This window comes from Podarcis tiliguerta (genome assembly GCF_965153285.1).
Source record: "Podarcis tiliguerta genome assembly, chromosome: 1".
Lineage (NCBI taxonomy): Eukaryota > Metazoa > Chordata > Lepidosauria > Squamata > Lacertidae > Podarcis > Podarcis tiliguerta.
The window spans coordinates 125393760-125411604 of NC_139534.1; the positions used below are offsets into that span (position 1 = coordinate 125393760).

Here is a 17845-nt window from a genome sequence, read left to right on the forward strand (position 1 = left end):
GTTTGGGATCGTTCTCTAAGCCCCAGTGGACCTGGTGAGGCTTACTTTATACTGGGCTGGAAGAAATAATAATAATAATAATAATAATAATAATAATAATAATATTTATACCCCGCACATCTGGCTGGGTTTCCCCAGCCACTCTCGGAGGCTTCCAACAGAATATTAAAATACAATAATCTATTAAACATTAAAAATGTCCCTAAACAGTAACCAATTAATTTTATTCTAAATATCACTTTCCTGTTCCATTGTACCTTCTACTCCCCAACTATTCTCCATCTCCTCAATTGAGATCCCCTTTAATTTATCCCCTACCTCCTTTGGGATGAGCTCCCTTAACGGAGCCATTTTATCATAATACCACATTTTGGTAAGGGGAGAGAGGTCAGGAAAAAGCTCCCTTCTCCACTTCTCCCATACTCAGATGGACCCCATAAATGTTGATATTTTATCTACTCCCCTTTTCCTTTTACTCCTATTAAATCAGGGGTCGCCAACATGAGGTGCAGAGGCATCTCTGTGTTAGAATTCCTGCTCCATTATTGTAGTCATGGGATTATTGTCTTTCACATGACGGTATATGTTTTGACTCCACTGAGTGGGAAGTGACAGAGACAGGATGTTTGTGTTACCGTGTTCCGTGAAATGGGACTATTGTCCTTTGTTCTTTTTCTCTTTGCTGTCTGATGCTAGAGAGGGAGCCATGTTGCAGTGCTCCATGTGTCTTTATATGTAAATAAAGTAGATTAGCCAAAATGCTGAGTTGCTGAGGTGTGTTATGCAACTGCACAAACTCTGAGGATCCCTAAGTGTGCCGGTGTCAGTTGGCATCGGTCGCTGTGATGTTCGGGCAGAAGAGAGCTTTTGAAGCTCCTGAACGATCAACCAGGAGGGAGGGAACATGCCAGTTGGGCATGTGTCTCTGCCAGGGTCCTACTCGAGTGTATGCTGAACTCCTGACACTGTGCACCCTTAGTGGTTATATTCACCCATCCCTAGCCGTGTCTCACCCCATCCCAGATGACAAATTTAAATAACCGATATCAACATGTGCAGAGCTTAACCCACTGAGAACAGCGAAAGAGAGTTCTTGATTTGCTAAAAGGTTTCTGTTTGATTAGATTTCATGTTTATAGACTCCCCGTACGAATGGCATTAGGGTAAAGTGATAAATCAAAGATAAACGAGCCTGTAGTCTTGTCTTCAGGAAGCCAAATGTGGGGAAGAGATTGGTGATAAGGGCGCAGTGTGAAGACATGTGAAGCTAAGTAAGCAGGTCTGGAACAAAGGCTTGTGCTCAAGTATTTCTTCTGCCATGAATTCCATGGCGCGAATTTCATTGCCATAAAGGCAAGGTAGTATAGCAGTTAGAGAGCTGGACTATGACCTTGGAGACCAGGGTTAAACCCCAACTCAGCCATGAAATTCACTGGGTGCCCTTGGACAAGTCACCACCTCTCAGCCTAGCCTACCTCTCAGGGTTGTTTTGAGGATAAAACAGGCGTGTGGGTGTGTGAGAGAGCCAGTGTGGGGTAGTGGTTAAGAGCAGTGGACTCATAATCTGGTGAACCGGGTTCGCATCTCCGCTCCTCCAGATGCAGCTGATGGGTGACCTTGGGCCAGTCACACTTCTCTGAAGTCTCTCAGCCCCACTCACCTCACAGAGTGTTTGTTGTGGGGGAGGAAGGGAAAGGAGAATGTTAGCCGCTTTGAGACTCCTTCGGGTAGTGATAAGGCGGGATATCAAATCCAAACTCTTCTTTTTCTTCTTCTGTGTGTGGGTGTGTAAAGTATATATGTCACATTGAGCCCCTGGGAGGAAAAGTAGGATATAAATGTAATAAACAGTAATTCTTATAAATATAATATAATATTATTATAGTATATTTAATTATATAATAATAATAATAATATAACTATAATACTGATTATTGTATTATAATCATATTGTATTATAATAATACTGTAATATAAATATAATAATCTTTATTCTCGAGTTGGCCTGAGGCAATCTACTTCTGCCAGCCTCAGTCTCCATATATGAAATATGGGTACAGTAATATGGGCCTACAGCACAGGTGTGATGTTGCTAAAAATATGTTGGCGAAACTCTTTGAATGGTGTAGGGCACTATATATACCTAAAGGAGAGTCTCCAACCCCATTGTTCAGCGCAGACACTGAGTCCAGCTCTGAGGGCCTTCTGGCGGTTCCTTCACTGCGAGAAGTGAGGTTACAGGGAACCAGGCAGAGAGCCTTCTCGGTAGTGGCGCCCGCCCTGTGGAACGCCCTCCCTTCAGATATGAAGCAAATAAGCAGCTATCTTCTTTTTAAAAGACGTCTGAAGGCAGCCCTGTTTAGGGAAGTTTTTAATATTTAATGCTGTGTTGTTTTTAACACTTGATTGGAAGCCGCCCAGAGTGGCTGGGGAAACTCAGCCAGATGGACGGGGTATAATTAATAAATAATAATAATAATAATAATTATTATTATTATTATTATTATTATTATTATTATTATTATTATCCAATATTGGCTTTTCCTTTTTCCTGCCACTGCCATGTTTCCACTCTTTCCCCAGGTCCTTTCGATTTGTCCCAAAGATATGAGAGCAGATATCTGTGTACATCTCAACCGGAAAGTTTTCAACGAGCACCCGGCCTTTCGGCTAGCTAGCGACGGATGCTTGCGGGCCCTGGCAGTGGAGTTCCAGACAATCCACTGTGCCCCCGGAGACCTCATCTACCATGCGGGGGAAAGCGTGGACGCCCTCTGCTTCGTCGTCTCGGGATCCCTGGAAGTCATACAGGACGATGAGGTGGTGGCTATTTTAGGTAAGGCTATTTCCATTTCATCATCCCTATTCAGCGGAAGCGCTTCGCCACAGTGTGGAACTCGTTCCGCAGAAGCCAACGGTGGCCGCCATCTTGGATGGCTTCAAAAGAGGATTGGACAAATTCTTGAAGGGTTTACATATAGGCTAAACACATAGCTGTCAACTTTTCCCTTTTCTTGCAAGGAATCCTATTCGGAATAAGGAGGATTGGAGGTAGGGCTATTGATGGCTGCCATACCCAGTGCTGGATTTACATATAGGCTAAACACATAGCTGTCAACTTTTCCCTTTTCTTCTGAGGAATCCTATTCAGAATAAGGGAATTTCCCTTTAAAAAAGGGAAACGTTGACAGCTATGGCTAAACAAGCTATAGCTTAGGGCTCCACTCTCTTGGGGGGGGGGGCAAAAAAATTAAAGGGGAAAAAACTGGATGTACATTTCCAAAATATAAGATAAAAAACAAATAAAATAAACCTATATACAGCAACAATGTTTTTGTTGTGTAGGCTCCTATGATGTAAGTAATGGGCCCCACCTGCTAGCCTGCTCCCTAAATTACCACTGGTTTGCTCATTTCTATATCAATTACTTCGATAAAATACATACAGTGGTACCTCAGGTTACAGACTCCGCTAACCCAGAAATAGTACCTCGGGTTAAGAACTTTGCTTCAGGATGAGAACAGAAATCGTGCTCCAGCGGCGTGGCAGCAGCAGGAGGCCCCATTAGCTAAAGTGGTACCTCAGGTTAAGAACAGTTTCAGGTTAAGAATGGACCTCTGGAATGAATTAAGTACTTAACCAGAAGTACCACTGTATTTTGTTATGTGCAAATGGCTTTAGATACCCATTAGGTCCATAAATTACCATATAGCATATGTTCAACACAAAAAACAGCCACAATTGGTTGTTGACAAAGGACAGCTGGACATATAAAGGGCCCCATTACCTTCAGTAGCTTAGGGCCTCATCAAACCTAAATGCGGCCCTGGCCATACTGTCCAACTTTTGGAGACTCAAACCAAGATGCGCATCTTCCGGGATGCGCTCCCAGGTGGGTCATGTGACCTGTGCCTCTCTTTCTCCCCCACCCCACAGGGCGAGAGCATAGCATGAGAGCTTGGCACCCAAAATGGCCACTACAATCTTGTGTGAAAAAAATGGGATGTCCTGGTTTTTCCCCAGGGCACTTGGCAGGTGTAGTGGATCCACCTTTTACCACCAATAAATAGTGTGGTGGACTCACCCCACTAACTGCCCCCAATTCTGTATAGCTCACACACCTCACTGTATGCCAATTACGCAAATTTCTACAATTTACCACGGGCTATCGTGTGAGGGACTTGTATGAGGGAAAATTTAGAGATTAGAGTCTCAAGCATGAGTCGATCAAACAAACAAGAAAAGTTTTATTAAGCAAAAAGAAGTGGGGTTAGAAGTTGCGTACTGTCGGTTAAAGGTAAAAGTAAAGAACACCTGGACGGTTAAGTCCAGCCAAAGGTGACTATGGGGTTGTGGCGCTCATCTCGCTTTCAGGCTAAGGGAGCCAGCATTTGTCCACAGACGGCTTTTCCAGGTCATGTGGCCAGAATGACTAAACTGCTTCTGGCGCAACAGAACACCGTGATGGAAGCCAGAGCGCACGTAAATGCCGTTTCCCTTCCTGCCACAGCGGTACCTATTTATCTACTTGCACTGGTGTGCTTTCGAACTGCTAGGTTGGCAGGAGATGGGACAGAGCAATGGGAGCTCACCCCGTTGCGTGGATTCGAACTGCCAACCTTCCGATCAGCAAGCCCAAGAGGCTCAGTGGTTTAGACCACAGCGCCCTCTTCTGTGAATCCCTGTAATGGGGTGAGCTCCCGTTGCTCTGTCCCAGCTGCTGTTCTGATAGTCTTGTATTTTGTGTGGCATCCGATTATCAAAGGTATACTGTGCTTGAATATGGAGGCTCCATTTAGCCAGCATTTCTAAGAACTGTTTATCATCCCTTTGCTCCCCAAGTCTGTCCAATCCTTTTCTAAAGATATCTAAGCAAGGAGTTCCTTGGTGCACTTACGATAGCAGATTTAAAACAACAGTGTGACTTTCAGAGCTAGGAAAAACAGCAGGAACAGGGTCAGCCGGGTGTCTGGAAATTAGTTGCTGATTTCTAGTAATTTGACATAATTTTCTAGCCGCGTGAATACTAGCTGCAAAACGATATTAGAATCAACAAAGGAAAATTAACAAAATAGGTGTTGGTTTCTTCCCTCCTCTTGCTTTAATTTAGCAGTAAAGTTAAATATGTAGTATACTTGGCTATCGTAACAGATCTCTAATGTGGTGGTAATGAAGTGTTGTCCTCCCTAGGGAACCATGTTCACAGAGTGCATCCCTCAGCTCATCAGGCTCAGATAATATTGTTCTGGAGCTTTGCCCACCAGTGTTAAACCCTTTAAGATATACACAGAGATGTGTGCACCCAGAGACGAATATGTGAAACACAATCTATTCTTTGATATAAACATCTTGCAAATATATATATATATATATATATTTCCCTTCCAGATTCTTTATCTGTTAGGACCCCTGTTACAAACCAATTCCAGTTTTTATCTCATTTCCCCCCATAATACTGTTTTACTGTTTGCATTTTCCTACACTATTTAGAGATTTAACATATGAATGGTTTTAAAAGTTGTGTGTGTGTGTGTGTGTGTGTGTGTGTGTTGGAAAGTCGCTTGTCTGGACAACTCTCAAACTATCATAACCAAATTTGCATGACTCCTGAGACGAGAAGATTTTTGGTCAATGTTTGGCTGCGATTGGATGCCATGTCGAATCAAGATGGTGAACTGAACCTTTTAAAACTCCACTGATTCCAAAACTGTGCTGGTTCTTTTTGGGGGAGGGTTTAGAATTCCCGAGCAACACCCTGTACAAGAGTGGAAGTGTTTTATATTTGGAAAAGTTGTAAATTTGATTCTCCCCATCATGATTTCACTTCTCCCTATTTCAGCATCAGTTTGATTTTCTTTTCTTTTTCTGTAAGTCTGCACAAAAAATTGAGTTTTCATGCCTCCAAATGCATGCAATTTGTACACAATTTTGCAGACTATGCACGTTTGCCAGCAATTTCCCCTAATGCAATGCATTTGTGTTCACCGCTATAAGCATTTTGTGGATGCTTTCCCCCAGTATAAACACTTCTGTATGCAATTTTTGGACAACTGCATCACAAAATTCAGAGAAGTGTGAATTTCTGGGTGCTTCATTTCATATATTAGTTTGGAAAGTCTGCATTAGATACATTAGTATAAAAATCAAAGCACATTAATTCCCACCCACCCCATTCCTACTCTTTACTCTCCCTGAAAAATGGGGGTAATTTTCACCCTGGAACTGGGAATGCCCCTATGTTGTCAAGGCCATTACTTTACTGGTAGCTTTTTCTGCAATGTCTGCTTTTGCAGAGCAAATCTCAGGCACGCAAACAATCTCATCTCACTAGGTTCAGTGATGTTGTAAACAAAACTGGGATGATGTCTAAACAAGAATTACAGCATAAGGAGATTTGCATTTGCCCCGATAACAGTGTTTGCAGTTCCTTTCATCTGGAATCAGGAAAGGTATTTTCTTTTGTTTTGCCAATTAACTAGTTCTGATCCACTGCTTGCAAAATGGAGCTGGGCTCCCTGGCCAGTTTATTTCCCTGCTATATACAACAAGGTTTGCGGTGTGTGTGTTTTTTACTGTTGGGCCAATAATCCATTTTATGTCAAAATACAGAACAGAGACCTGCAGATTGATGTCGCACAAGAAGCACAGAACACGATGCAAACTTCTAAACCTTTCCAATCCAGCACTGGGGAGCTTGCTTTTAAATTGGCACCCAGGTGGTATCTGGCACATAAAATGTCACTTACTAACAAGCAATTCATGAAGTATTAGCAGGGAAGATGCGGCAAAACAGGCATGCGTATTTGCCCTTGGTGACGGTGTTATTATAAGAGATGGGAAATACTGTGAATAAAAATCTCACATTCATTAAAATAATGTGCTCTTTGGGGGAATGGTTTCCCACTCCAAATGTAATTGACTCAGTTATCTAGAAACTAAGCCTGTGAACCGGATTCAGCTGAGTCCCGAAGCCCCAAACAAATTGGGCTGAATTGGGGGGATCTGGGCTAGGTTGAGATAGCCCTGGATTGGCATGGGTTGGGTAGCCCAGAGTGGTCTGGGGCTGCTAGAGGGCAGGACATAGGAAGAAGCTAGACCCTTCAAGTGTCCCTATTTCCAGGGGCAGTCCCAGTTTTACAGAAGCTGCCCTGGTTTCTGATTTGATCCCGGAATGTCTCATTTTTCCTTGTTGTTGTTGTTTAGTCGTGTTTGACTCTTTGTGACCCCATGGACCAGAGCATGCCAGGGACTCCTGTCTTCCACTGCCTCTTGCAGTTTGGTCAAACTCATGTTGGGAGCTTCGAGAACACTGTCCAACCATCTCGTCCTCTGTCGTCCCCTTCTCCTTGTGCCCTCCATCTTTCCCAACATCAGGGTCTTTTCCAGGGAGTCTTCTCTTCTCATGAGGTGGCCAAAGTATTGGAGCCTCAGCTTCAGGATCTGTCCTTCTAGTGGAGCACTCAGGGCTGATTTCCTTCAGAATGGAGAGGTTTGATCTTCTTGCAGTCCATGGGACTCTCAAGAGTCTCCTCCAGCACCATAATTCAAATGCATCCATTCTTCGGCGATCAGCCTTCTTTATGGTCCAGCTCTCACTTCCATACATCACTACTGGAAAAACCATAGCTTTAACTATACGGGTCTTTGTTGGCAAGGTGATGTCTCATTTTTCCTTAGGACATCCCTATTTTCAGTGCAGAAATGTTGGAGGGTATGGAGTTATGCAACCTCCAAGCCAAGGAGATAAATAACTATACAGTGGTACCTTGGTTCCCGAATGGCTTAGTTGTTGAACAAATCGGCTCCTGAATGCTGCAAACCTGGAAGTAAGTGTTCCTGTTTGTGAACGTTATTCGGAAGCCGAACGTCCGATGGCAGCTTCCAATTGAGTGCAGCCAATCGGAAGCTGCGCCTTGGTTTTTGAACGGTTCCAAGAGTCGAATGGATTCCCAGAACAGATTAAGCTCAAGAACCAATGTACCATTGCACAACCTTTAGCAGACATCTGAAGATAGGGAAGTTTTTTTTTAATGTTTAATGGTTTACTGTGTGAGAAACTGCCCAGAGTGGCTGGGGCAACCCAAACAGAGGGTGGGCTACAAACAATAAAATGATGGTGACGATGATGATGGAGAAATGTTGGAGAAATGTTGATCATTGGAGAAATGTTGGAAGGTATGAGAAGCAGGCATGGATGGGAAGGAGAAATTGCAAAAAGGAAGGGAGTTACCAGGCAGCTACATATTTGTGGGAGAAGGTGGTGGGGATTCCTTTCCCACCTGATCTCTCCTTCTTTCTGCCCCCAAAGCAGCACCACACATGACTGAATTTTTTGCTTACCAGCCGGTAAGCTGGAGGATTTGATCCTGTGCTGTGCCAAGATGCTATTCCTATGTTGCCAGTTCCTCTGTGAATTGATGGGGGGGGGGGATGGAGAATCCAGGGTAGGTACCCAGAACTGGACACAGTATCCCAGGTGTGGTCTGACCAAGGCAGAATAGAGTTATGCTATTACCTCCCTTGATCTGGATACAGTGGTACCTCGCAAGACGAATGCCTCGCAAGACGAAAAACTCGCAAGACGAAAGAGGTTGGTTTTTTTTTGGAGTTGCTTTATAGAATCATAGAATCATAGAGTTGGAAGAGACCACAAGGGCCATCGAGTCCAACCCCCTGCCAAGCAGGAAACACCATCAGAGCACTCCTGACATATGGTTGTCAAGCCTCTGCTTAAAGACCTCCAAAGAAGGAGACTCCACCACACTCCTTGGCAGCAAATTCCACTGTCAAACAGCTCTTACTGTCAGGAAGTTCTTCCTAATGTTTAGGTGGAATCTTCTTTCTTGTAGTTTGGATCCATTGCTCCGTGTCCGCTTCTCTGGAGCAGCAGAAAACAACCTTTCTCCCTCCTCTATGCTTTGCAAGACGAATTTCCCTATGGGCTTGCTTCGCAAGACGAAAACATCTTGCGCCTTTTTCTTAAAACCGTCAATACATTCCTATGGGAAACCGCCAATGCATTTCCTATGGGAAACCGTGCTTCGCAAGACGAAAAATTCACAAGGCGAAAAAACTCACAGAATGAATTAATTTCATCTTGCGAGGCACCACTGTACTACTGTTGACGCAGCCTAGAATAGCAGTAGCTCTCTCTTTTTGCTGCTGCTGCTCTCTTGCGTTTTGCAAACTCAGTATGCGTTCCATGCCTTGAGTTACTTGGAGGATTTGGGCCTGCCCCGAGTTCAAGGCACGCAGCTTTAATTACTGTAAGTGCCTTTCATTCTTTTTTCCCATCGTCACGGGCAAGCCGTTCTGGGCATTAGTTACGTTTATGGTGCAACGTAGAAGCCGAGAGGAGATATAAATCTCGCTCAGAGGGAATTGAACGGGGAGAGTCTGACTAAGGCCTTTTCCTCATGTACTTTGGCAGACCATTTAGCAGGAGAAAGCTGTGATTAATCGTGCCCGTTTTCCTCCAAACAACACAGAGAAGGTGGCATTTTCTTTTTTCTTTTGCAAGTGTGGAAGAGAAACTATGCCAGATGAATATGCAAAAGCCTTCCCTCCTGATAGCTACCATGCATGCGATGTCAGAGAAAACCGTTCTCTCTGCCTTCCATGAATCTGCCCCACATTGAGCAGTTCAAGCAGAAGGCAAGAAGACCATGCATTAGTTCGAAAGTGGAATTTTAAGGCTTTCCAACACTGAAATTAGTCACTCTCTATCCTCGCTACAAGGGACGCGGGTGGCGCTGTGGGTAAAAGCCTCAGCGCCTAGGGCTTGCCGATTGAAAGGTCGGCGGTTCAAATCCCCGCGGCGGAGAGCGCTCCCGTTGCTCGGTCCCAGTGCCTGCCAACCTAGCAGTTCGAAAGCACTCCCGGGGGCAAGTAGATAAATAGGGACCGCTTACTAGCGGGAAGGTAAACGGTGTTCCGTGTGTGGCTCTGGCTCGCCAGAGCAGCGATGTCACGCTGGCCACGTGACCCGGAAGTGTCTCCGGACAGCGCTGGCCCCCGGCCTCTTGAGTGAGATGGGCGCACAACCCTAGAGTCTGTCAAGACTGGCCCATATGGGCAGGGGTACCTTTACCTTTACCTATCCTCGCTACATAGGGACACGGGTGACACTGTGGGTTAAACCACAGAGCCTATGACTTGCCGATCAGAAGGTCAGCGGTTCAAATCCCCATGACGGGGTGAGCTCCCGTTGCTCGGTCCCTGCTCCTGCCAACCTAGCAGTTCGAAAGCACGTCAAGTGCAAGTAGATAAATAGGTCCCACTCCAGCGGGAAGGTAAATGGCATTTCCATGCGCTGCTCTGGTTCGCCAGAAGCAGCTTCGACATGCTGGCCACATGACCCGGAAGCTGTACGTCGGCTCCCTCAGCCAGTAAAGCGAGATGAGCGCCGCAACCCCAGAGTCGTCCGCTACTGGACCTAATGGTCAGGGGTCCCTTTACCTTTACCCTCTCTACATTACAGTGGTACTTCAGGTTACAGACTCTGCTAACCCAGAAATAGTACCTCGGGTTAAGAACTTTGCTTCAGGATGTGAACAGAAATCGTGTGGCGACAGCAGGAGGCCCCATTAGCTAAAGTGGTGCTTCAGGTTAAGAACAGTTTCAGGTTAAGAACAGACCTCCAGAACGAATTAAGTACTTAACCCGAGGTACCACTGTATATGCATGGTTTTTTCTTGGGAAAGGCCCTTAATAATGTTGATCCTCTCCCCCCGCCACCCCCGTCTCATTCAGTGATATATTTTTTCCTTTATTGGCTGCGTCTTCTTGCCCCTGCTGGTTTAGGGCTTCTTTTTCTTTCCTAAAAAATATCATCCCAAGCAAGCAGGGATGCTGAAGGGAATGTGATGGCATCACAATGCTATGTAGCCAGATTTGGCCCCAATGACACTGAGGCCCCATTTGCACTAGACATTTAAAGCACTCCTACACCACTTTAAGCAGTCATGGTGTGCTCCAAACGAATCCTAGAATTGTAGATTGGGGCAGAGGGCAGGCAGCTGTCAGGATGCTGTCAGTAGCTCCCAGCTGGTTGCCCAGGAAAGTATAAAGACAAGGAAAGGTGGGAGAGAGAATTGGGGCCATTAATTGCGAAGCTGGGGGAGGCGCCCAGATGCCAAATAGGCTACGGGGATAACAACTTGGAGATGTGCTGCTCCTCTCATCTCTCTTCTTAAAAAAACTTGATTTGAGTGTGAGGCTTAACTATGTTTTTGTTTCATTTGTTTTACGGGGTAACATTGAGCGAGTTTTCTGTACCTAAAGTGGCAACTGCTTTGGCAACAAGCCCTGCAGAAATGAGCATAAGAAGTAAATAATTCACAATGAGTCCCACAGAGCTAAGTCTTCTTTAATGACAGCTAACTGATGTGCCATTAAGATTCCTTCGTCAACATTTTATTTCCCCAAGAATGCTGTATCTTCCTCGTTAAATGACTGCTGGTCTAATATCTATGGCACCAGATTTAGCTGTGAGGCAGTTTAAGTGGAATCTATGTCTTCCAGTAAAGTTTCTGTGACTTTTCCTGTAAAGCAGGGATATGGAACCTGTTGCTACCCAGATGTTGGTTGTTTGACCACGAGTTCCATCATCTCTGGCCGTTGACCATGGCAGCTAGGGCTGATGAGAGTTCACATCCATTAATGTCTGGAGATCCTTATGAGGAATGCTTAAAGGAGCTGGGTATGTTTAGCCTGGGAAAGAGGAAACTGAGAAGAGACAGGATAGTCATCTTCAAATATCTAAAAGGTTGTCACATGGAAATTGCAGCAAGCTTGTTTTTTCCTGCTCTGTAGGGTAGGACCCAAACCGGTAGCTTCAAGTTACAAGAAAGGAGATTCCGCCTAAACATCAGGAAGAGCTTTCTGACAGTAAGAGCTGTTTGACAGTGGGACGGTCTCCCTTGGGAGGTTGTGGAGGCTCCTTTGGAGGTTCCTTGGAGGTTATTAAGCAGAGGTTGGATGGCCATCTGTCATGGATGCTTTAGCTGAGATTCCTGCAATGCGGGGGGTCGGACTAAATGAGCCTGGGGAACCCTTCCAACTCTGTGATTTTATGATTCCTCAAGATCTTCACCCTCATCTAATTCATATTGTCTGCACTAGCCTTTCTCAACCTGGGTTCCTTCAGATGCTTAGAACGACAATTCAGCCAGTGGTCAGAGATGATGGGAGTAGGAATCCAACATCTGGATGGCATCAAGTTGGGTTGTGGTGTTTGTGTCAGTCATGAAAACTGAGTACTCAAAGGGAGTATGTTGCCATAAATCAATAATAATAATAATAATAATAATAATAATAATAATAATTTATTTATTTATACCCCACCCATCTGGCTGGGTTTCCCCAGCCACTCTGGGCGGCTTCCAACAAAAGATTTAAAATACATTAAAACATAGAACTGTATACTTGGAAGGGTCAACTAGACCAACCCCATCACAACTATTGTTCAGATGAAGGTACCAAATGATAGGAAGCCGAACAATTGGTCCACCTAGCAGTCTTGCTTGTGCTGGGGTAGCCAACATGGTACCCTCCAATTCCTATCAGCCTAAGACAACATTGCCAAAGATCAGGGATGATGGCAGCTAGAGTTCATCAACATTTGGAGGGCACCATTTTGGCTGCCCACTGGTCTACAATAATGCCAAGCAGCTCTTCACACTTTGAGACAGGAGCCTCTTACAGCCCTACCTGCAACTAGGTATGGACAGATCAACCTGTTCCTAGCCCATGGCTATCTCAGATGTGTTCATTCATAAATCTGTCCCATCCTTTTCCTTCATTAATCTTCAGCTTGAAAAACACACACAAACAACTCCAAAATCCCCTCAAAAACAAAATATGTTTGAATGAGGAAAACATATTGCTGTGCTTGGAAGCAGGACCAAATGCAACCTTGTATCTGCTGGAACTGACCAACTTCGTAATAAACGACAAGGCAGTTAATCACCAGCTCAGCAAGCATTTGGGGGGGGGGGACAGCCTGCAATAACATCAAGTAATATATGCTGGTGTCCTTGCTGTGTTCCTTTTCCTGCTAGGGGAGTTTAGAACTCACTTTGCTGCACAAAACAGCTCCGTTCCATCTTTCTTTCTTATAAAGTGGCAAAACTTGGCACCGTTTAGCTTGAGATGGATTTGGTCGCGTTTAGGGCATCCTTTTTCACCTGGGTGCCCCTCCAGATGTCTTCAACTGCAACTCCCTTCAGCTTCAGCTAGGATGGCCAATGGCCAGGGATGATGGGAGTTGTGGTCCAAAATGTCTGGAAAGCTGCAGGTTGGGAAAGGCTGGTCTAGGGTTTGGGGAAAATGTTAATGTTGGCTTCGAGAGCCAGTGTGGTGTAGTGGTTAAGAGTGGTAGTCTCGTAATCTGGTGAACCGGGTTCGCGTCTCCGCTCCTCCACATGCAGCTGCTGGGTGACCTTGGGCCAGTCACACTTCTTTGAAGTCTCTCAGCCCCACTCACCTCACAGAGTGTTTGTTGTGGGGGAGGAAGGGAAAGGAGAATGTTAGCCGCTTTGAGACTCCTTAAAGGGAGTGAAAGGCGGGATATCAAATCCAGACTCTTCTTCTTCTTCTCTTCTTCTTCCTAGAAGAAACATACTCTACTGCTGTCCTTCAGAGATATTTGAATCAGGGATAAGGAACCCATGGTCCTCCAGATGCTGTTGGACTGAAACTCACATCATCCATAACCATTGGCCAGGCTGGCTGGGCTGATGGGAGCTGGATACAATTTTAATCTCAAGTGACATTCAGAAGGAAAGGGAACAGCAACTGGACAGAAACGTCATAGCACAGACAATTTCTGTGGGTCTCCTCAGCTGATTTACTTTTGGACCTTGTCCTATAGCAAAGCAGCTTGTAAAATTCTGAATGCTGAGGGATGAGAAATAACAAGTGCCACAAAGTCTCCTTGTTGCATTTGCTACAGCAGACTCAACATGACTACCCGTCTGGAGTCTGCCACCTTGCAGTAACAGCAGACAGTAGACCAATCCCTATCCTCTACCCACAACTATTTGCATTGTTAGTCATGCCTGACACTAATGAGTAGGGTTCAATACTTTGGAAAGTTCATTTGAAAAAGGAACCTGTTCTAAGTCTTGTTCATCCTGCCCAAAAAGGAACTAACGAGCCAGTGTGGTGTAGTGGTTAAGAGCGGTAGTCTCGTAATCTGGGGAACCGGGTTCGCTTCCCCGCTCCTCCGCATGCAGCTGCTGGGTGACCTTGGGCCAGTCACACTTCTCTGAAGTCTCTCAGCCCCCTCACCTCACAGAGTGTTTGTTGTGGGGGAGGAAGGGAAAGGAGAATGTGAGCCGCTTTGAGACTCCTTAAAGGGAGTGAAAGGTGGGATATCAAATCCAAACTACTACTCTTCTTCTTCTTCTTCTTCTTCTTCTTCTTCTTCTTCTTCTTCTTCTTCCACTTTGTCCTTTCCCAAAATGAACCAGATTAGTTAAAATTCATTTAGATGAACTTTTTGGTACATTAAAAGGTCATGCGTCATCTCCTGTACCCAGCATTTGGAATTTTACAAGCTTATTGCTAAAGGATAGTGTCCAAAAGTAAATCAGGGAACCACATTCTTCCTATTTTTATACAGTGGTACCTCTGGTTACGTACTTAATTCGTTCCAGAGGTCCGTTCTTAACCTGAAACTGTTCTTAACCTAAGGTACCACTTTAGCTAATGGGGCCTCCCACTGCTGCTGCACCGCCGCCGCACAATTTCTGTTCTTATCCTGAAGCAAAGTTATTAACCCGAGGTACTATTTCTGGGTTAGCAGTGTCTGTAACCTGAAGCGTATGAAACACGAGGTACCACTGTACTTCAAAAGCTGTTCCAGTTGGAAGAGAATTTCTTCCAGGGAAGATACAAGATATAACTCACACTCTTTCTTTCTGATTGCCTAGCAGCAGTGATTAAATTACTAAGCAACTTTAGCAACAGCAGTGCTTCCATATCTGCCTAATAAACCATAGAACATAGCCTCCACATTTTGTTTGCTAACTTTCTTTATAGGTGTGCCGTTGACATTTTCTTAATATAAAAAATGAAAATGAAAGCTAAGCGTCCTCCTGCTTTGGAAACAGGGAATGAAGATGAACTAGAAATAACTCAAAGTTCTGCTCCAAATGAACTTAATTCACCTTTAGTTCACCCAGGAATTATGGGAACTACTTTCAGGTGTAGTTTGGCAATTTTGTAACTAGTTCAGTGAACCGATGTGGCTTGGAGGGGGGGCCATAGCACATGCTTTGGTGGCAGAAAATCCCATATTCAATCCCTCGCGCATTGATGCAAAACAATCTTAGCTGGCAGAGCTGGGAAAAGTGCCTCCCCTGGGACCTTAGAGAGCCACTACCGTCCAGAACAGACAATACCAGCAGAGCGTAAGACATTTCTTTTATTGTTAACTTACAAAATTCAGGTCTGGGTTACCTTTGTGCAAAGTGATGTTTTCAGAGGGTTGGGGTTTTTTTTTAGGTCACAGTATGCCTAGAATATGATAGTGCAGTCGAACCAGTCTACCTTTCTCCAAAAGTAGTTGAAAGATGGCAAGTTCAGAAGAGGGCTTTGAACTGCTTACTCAGATGTTCCTTGAACACAAGATCATACAATGCTACCATCCCATCCCTCGGGACCCTACTGCTTTGGCAAAGATGTTCTTCTGACATACGTACAGGGTTCTAACAGCCAGGCAGCTGTTTTGATCCTGCTTTGCTTAAAACACGCCAGAACGTTATTGAAATCAAATAGCTCTGTGACTCCTGCATAAATAAACCTGTCTAGACACTTGGATGATATCTGGTGAAGCTAACCATGAAGCTAACGCCCACCCCATTTTTTTGCAAGAAAAGGTGGCAGGAGATCTGTGTGCATTCCATAACTGTGTTTTTATGCAGACCCATCTCCTTCTTTAAAGGGACGCGGGTGGCGCTGTGGGTTAAACCACAGAGTGTAGAACTTGCCGATCAGAAGGTCAGCGGTTCAAATCTCCGCAACGGGGTGAGCTCCCGTTGCTCGGTCCCTGCTCCTGCCAACCTAGCAGTTCGAAAGCAAGTCACAGTGCAAGTAGATAAATAGGTACCACCCCAGCGGGAAGGTAAACGGTGTTTCCGTGCACTGCTCTGGTTCGCCAGAAGCAGCTTAGTCATGACGGCCACAGGACCCGGAAGCTGTATGCCAGCTCCCTCGGCCAATAAAGCGAGATGAGCGCCGCAACCCCAGAGTCGGCCACGACTGGACCTGATGCTCGGGGGTCCCTTTACCTTTACCTTTATCTCCTTCTTTGGCCATGTCCCCTTTTTAATTTGGATTTTGTTATTTCCTTAAATATAGGGGTTCTGTTTTAGGGATGAGGAACCTGTGGCCCTCCATGTGCATTTGGATTCCCAACTCCCATTACTCTGTACCAGCATGGTCACCGGTCAGGGATGGTGAGATTAACATCTGGACGGTTACAGGTTCCCCACACCTGGGCTAGATGGCTCACAGGTGTGGTCCCAAAGTATGTTTTGAAGGCACCTTGCCTAAACTAAATAAGTTTGGGTCTGGGAAGTGCCTTTTATAGAGCTCCATAGGCTCAACAATTGAACGAATGCAGGACATGAATAAAGGCTTACAAAAGTTGCTAGCAGAATCATACCATGTAAGTTATTGGTGAAGATGCTTATCTGGGTTAAAGAAACTTCTCTGTTGATCACCTGGAACCAATTTTTCCCCACCATGGGTGAGTAGGCAAGTGGGTGTTTACAAGCTTGGTTTCTTATAATCAATTTTCTGTTATTTAACTACACACACATACACACACACACACACAGAGAGAGAGAGTTTCTAGACAGATGTAGAAAACAGGAGTTACTTGCGAATAAGTGGCCTCACCTTTTAGTAAGCTTTGTTATTATGGATTTCAAAAGAAAAACATTCAACGACTAAGCAAGTACATCTTGAAACAGCAGACCATGAAAAGAAGGACATTTTAGCAGGTTTCGTTACGCCGCGCTTATGAGCAAGAAGAGCACTTAACCAATGGGAGAATAATTTTAACTACCATAAATAAATAAATGTTAAAGCAGTACACCATGTAAGCCATCCATTAGCAGCGCACTCAGCAAGACAGACATTGACTTTCTGCCATGTTGTTATCTAAAAAATCATTAGTGGGATTATTTTATTCCCAATTCCCTGTGTTCCTCCCTCCCCCCCCCCACCAAAAAGCTATTAAATCCTTTCAAAAAGATCCATCTAGAATGTTCCTATAAAATGTATTATATCAGCAGTAGCTGCAAAGCCCACAAACAAATTTAAAGAACCCAAATGAATGCAGATTGATTTAGATTCATGAACCCTGGTATCCTGTTGCTGGGAATGAACAGCAAAGTACTCTGCCACTTGTATTATGTTAGCTAGTTCAATGCTGAAGGCTGGATGTGCCAGGGATAATCTCAGGCACCTTCAAACAGGGCTTGGAAGCACCCTGCACTGCCAGGGGTTGGACTATATGATAATAATAATATTATAATAATAATTTATTACTTATACCCCACCCATCTGGCTGGGTCATAGCTGTCAACTTTCATATTTGAAAATAAGGGATCAGCAGCCTCAAAAATAAACGATCAGCACCCTCACCTGTCCAGGGGACAGTCTACGGGATATCTAACAATCCGGGATAGCAGCAGGAAGCAGCGCTGGAATAAGGGAATTTCCCACCAAAAAAGGGAAGGTTGACAGCTATGGGCTGGGTGGCCCAGCCACTCTGGGCGGCTCCCAACAGATTAAAAACAGAACAGAACATCAAACATTAAAAAACCTCCCT

The 17845-nt window shown here is 44.7% G+C and overlaps 1 protein-coding gene across 1 annotated transcript in view; it reads left to right on the forward strand.

Moving 5' to 3' along the window:
* KCNH5 (potassium voltage-gated channel subfamily H member 5) overlaps nucleotides 1–17845 on the forward strand; it is a 182363-nt gene that overhangs the window by 128662 nt on the left and 35856 nt on the right. The window contains exon 9 of the mRNA XM_083434865.1: nucleotides 2584–2836. Coding sequence (XP_083290991.1) covers nucleotides 2584–2836 — 253 coding nt within the window. The remainder of the gene's footprint in view (nucleotides 1–2583; nucleotides 2837–17845) is intronic.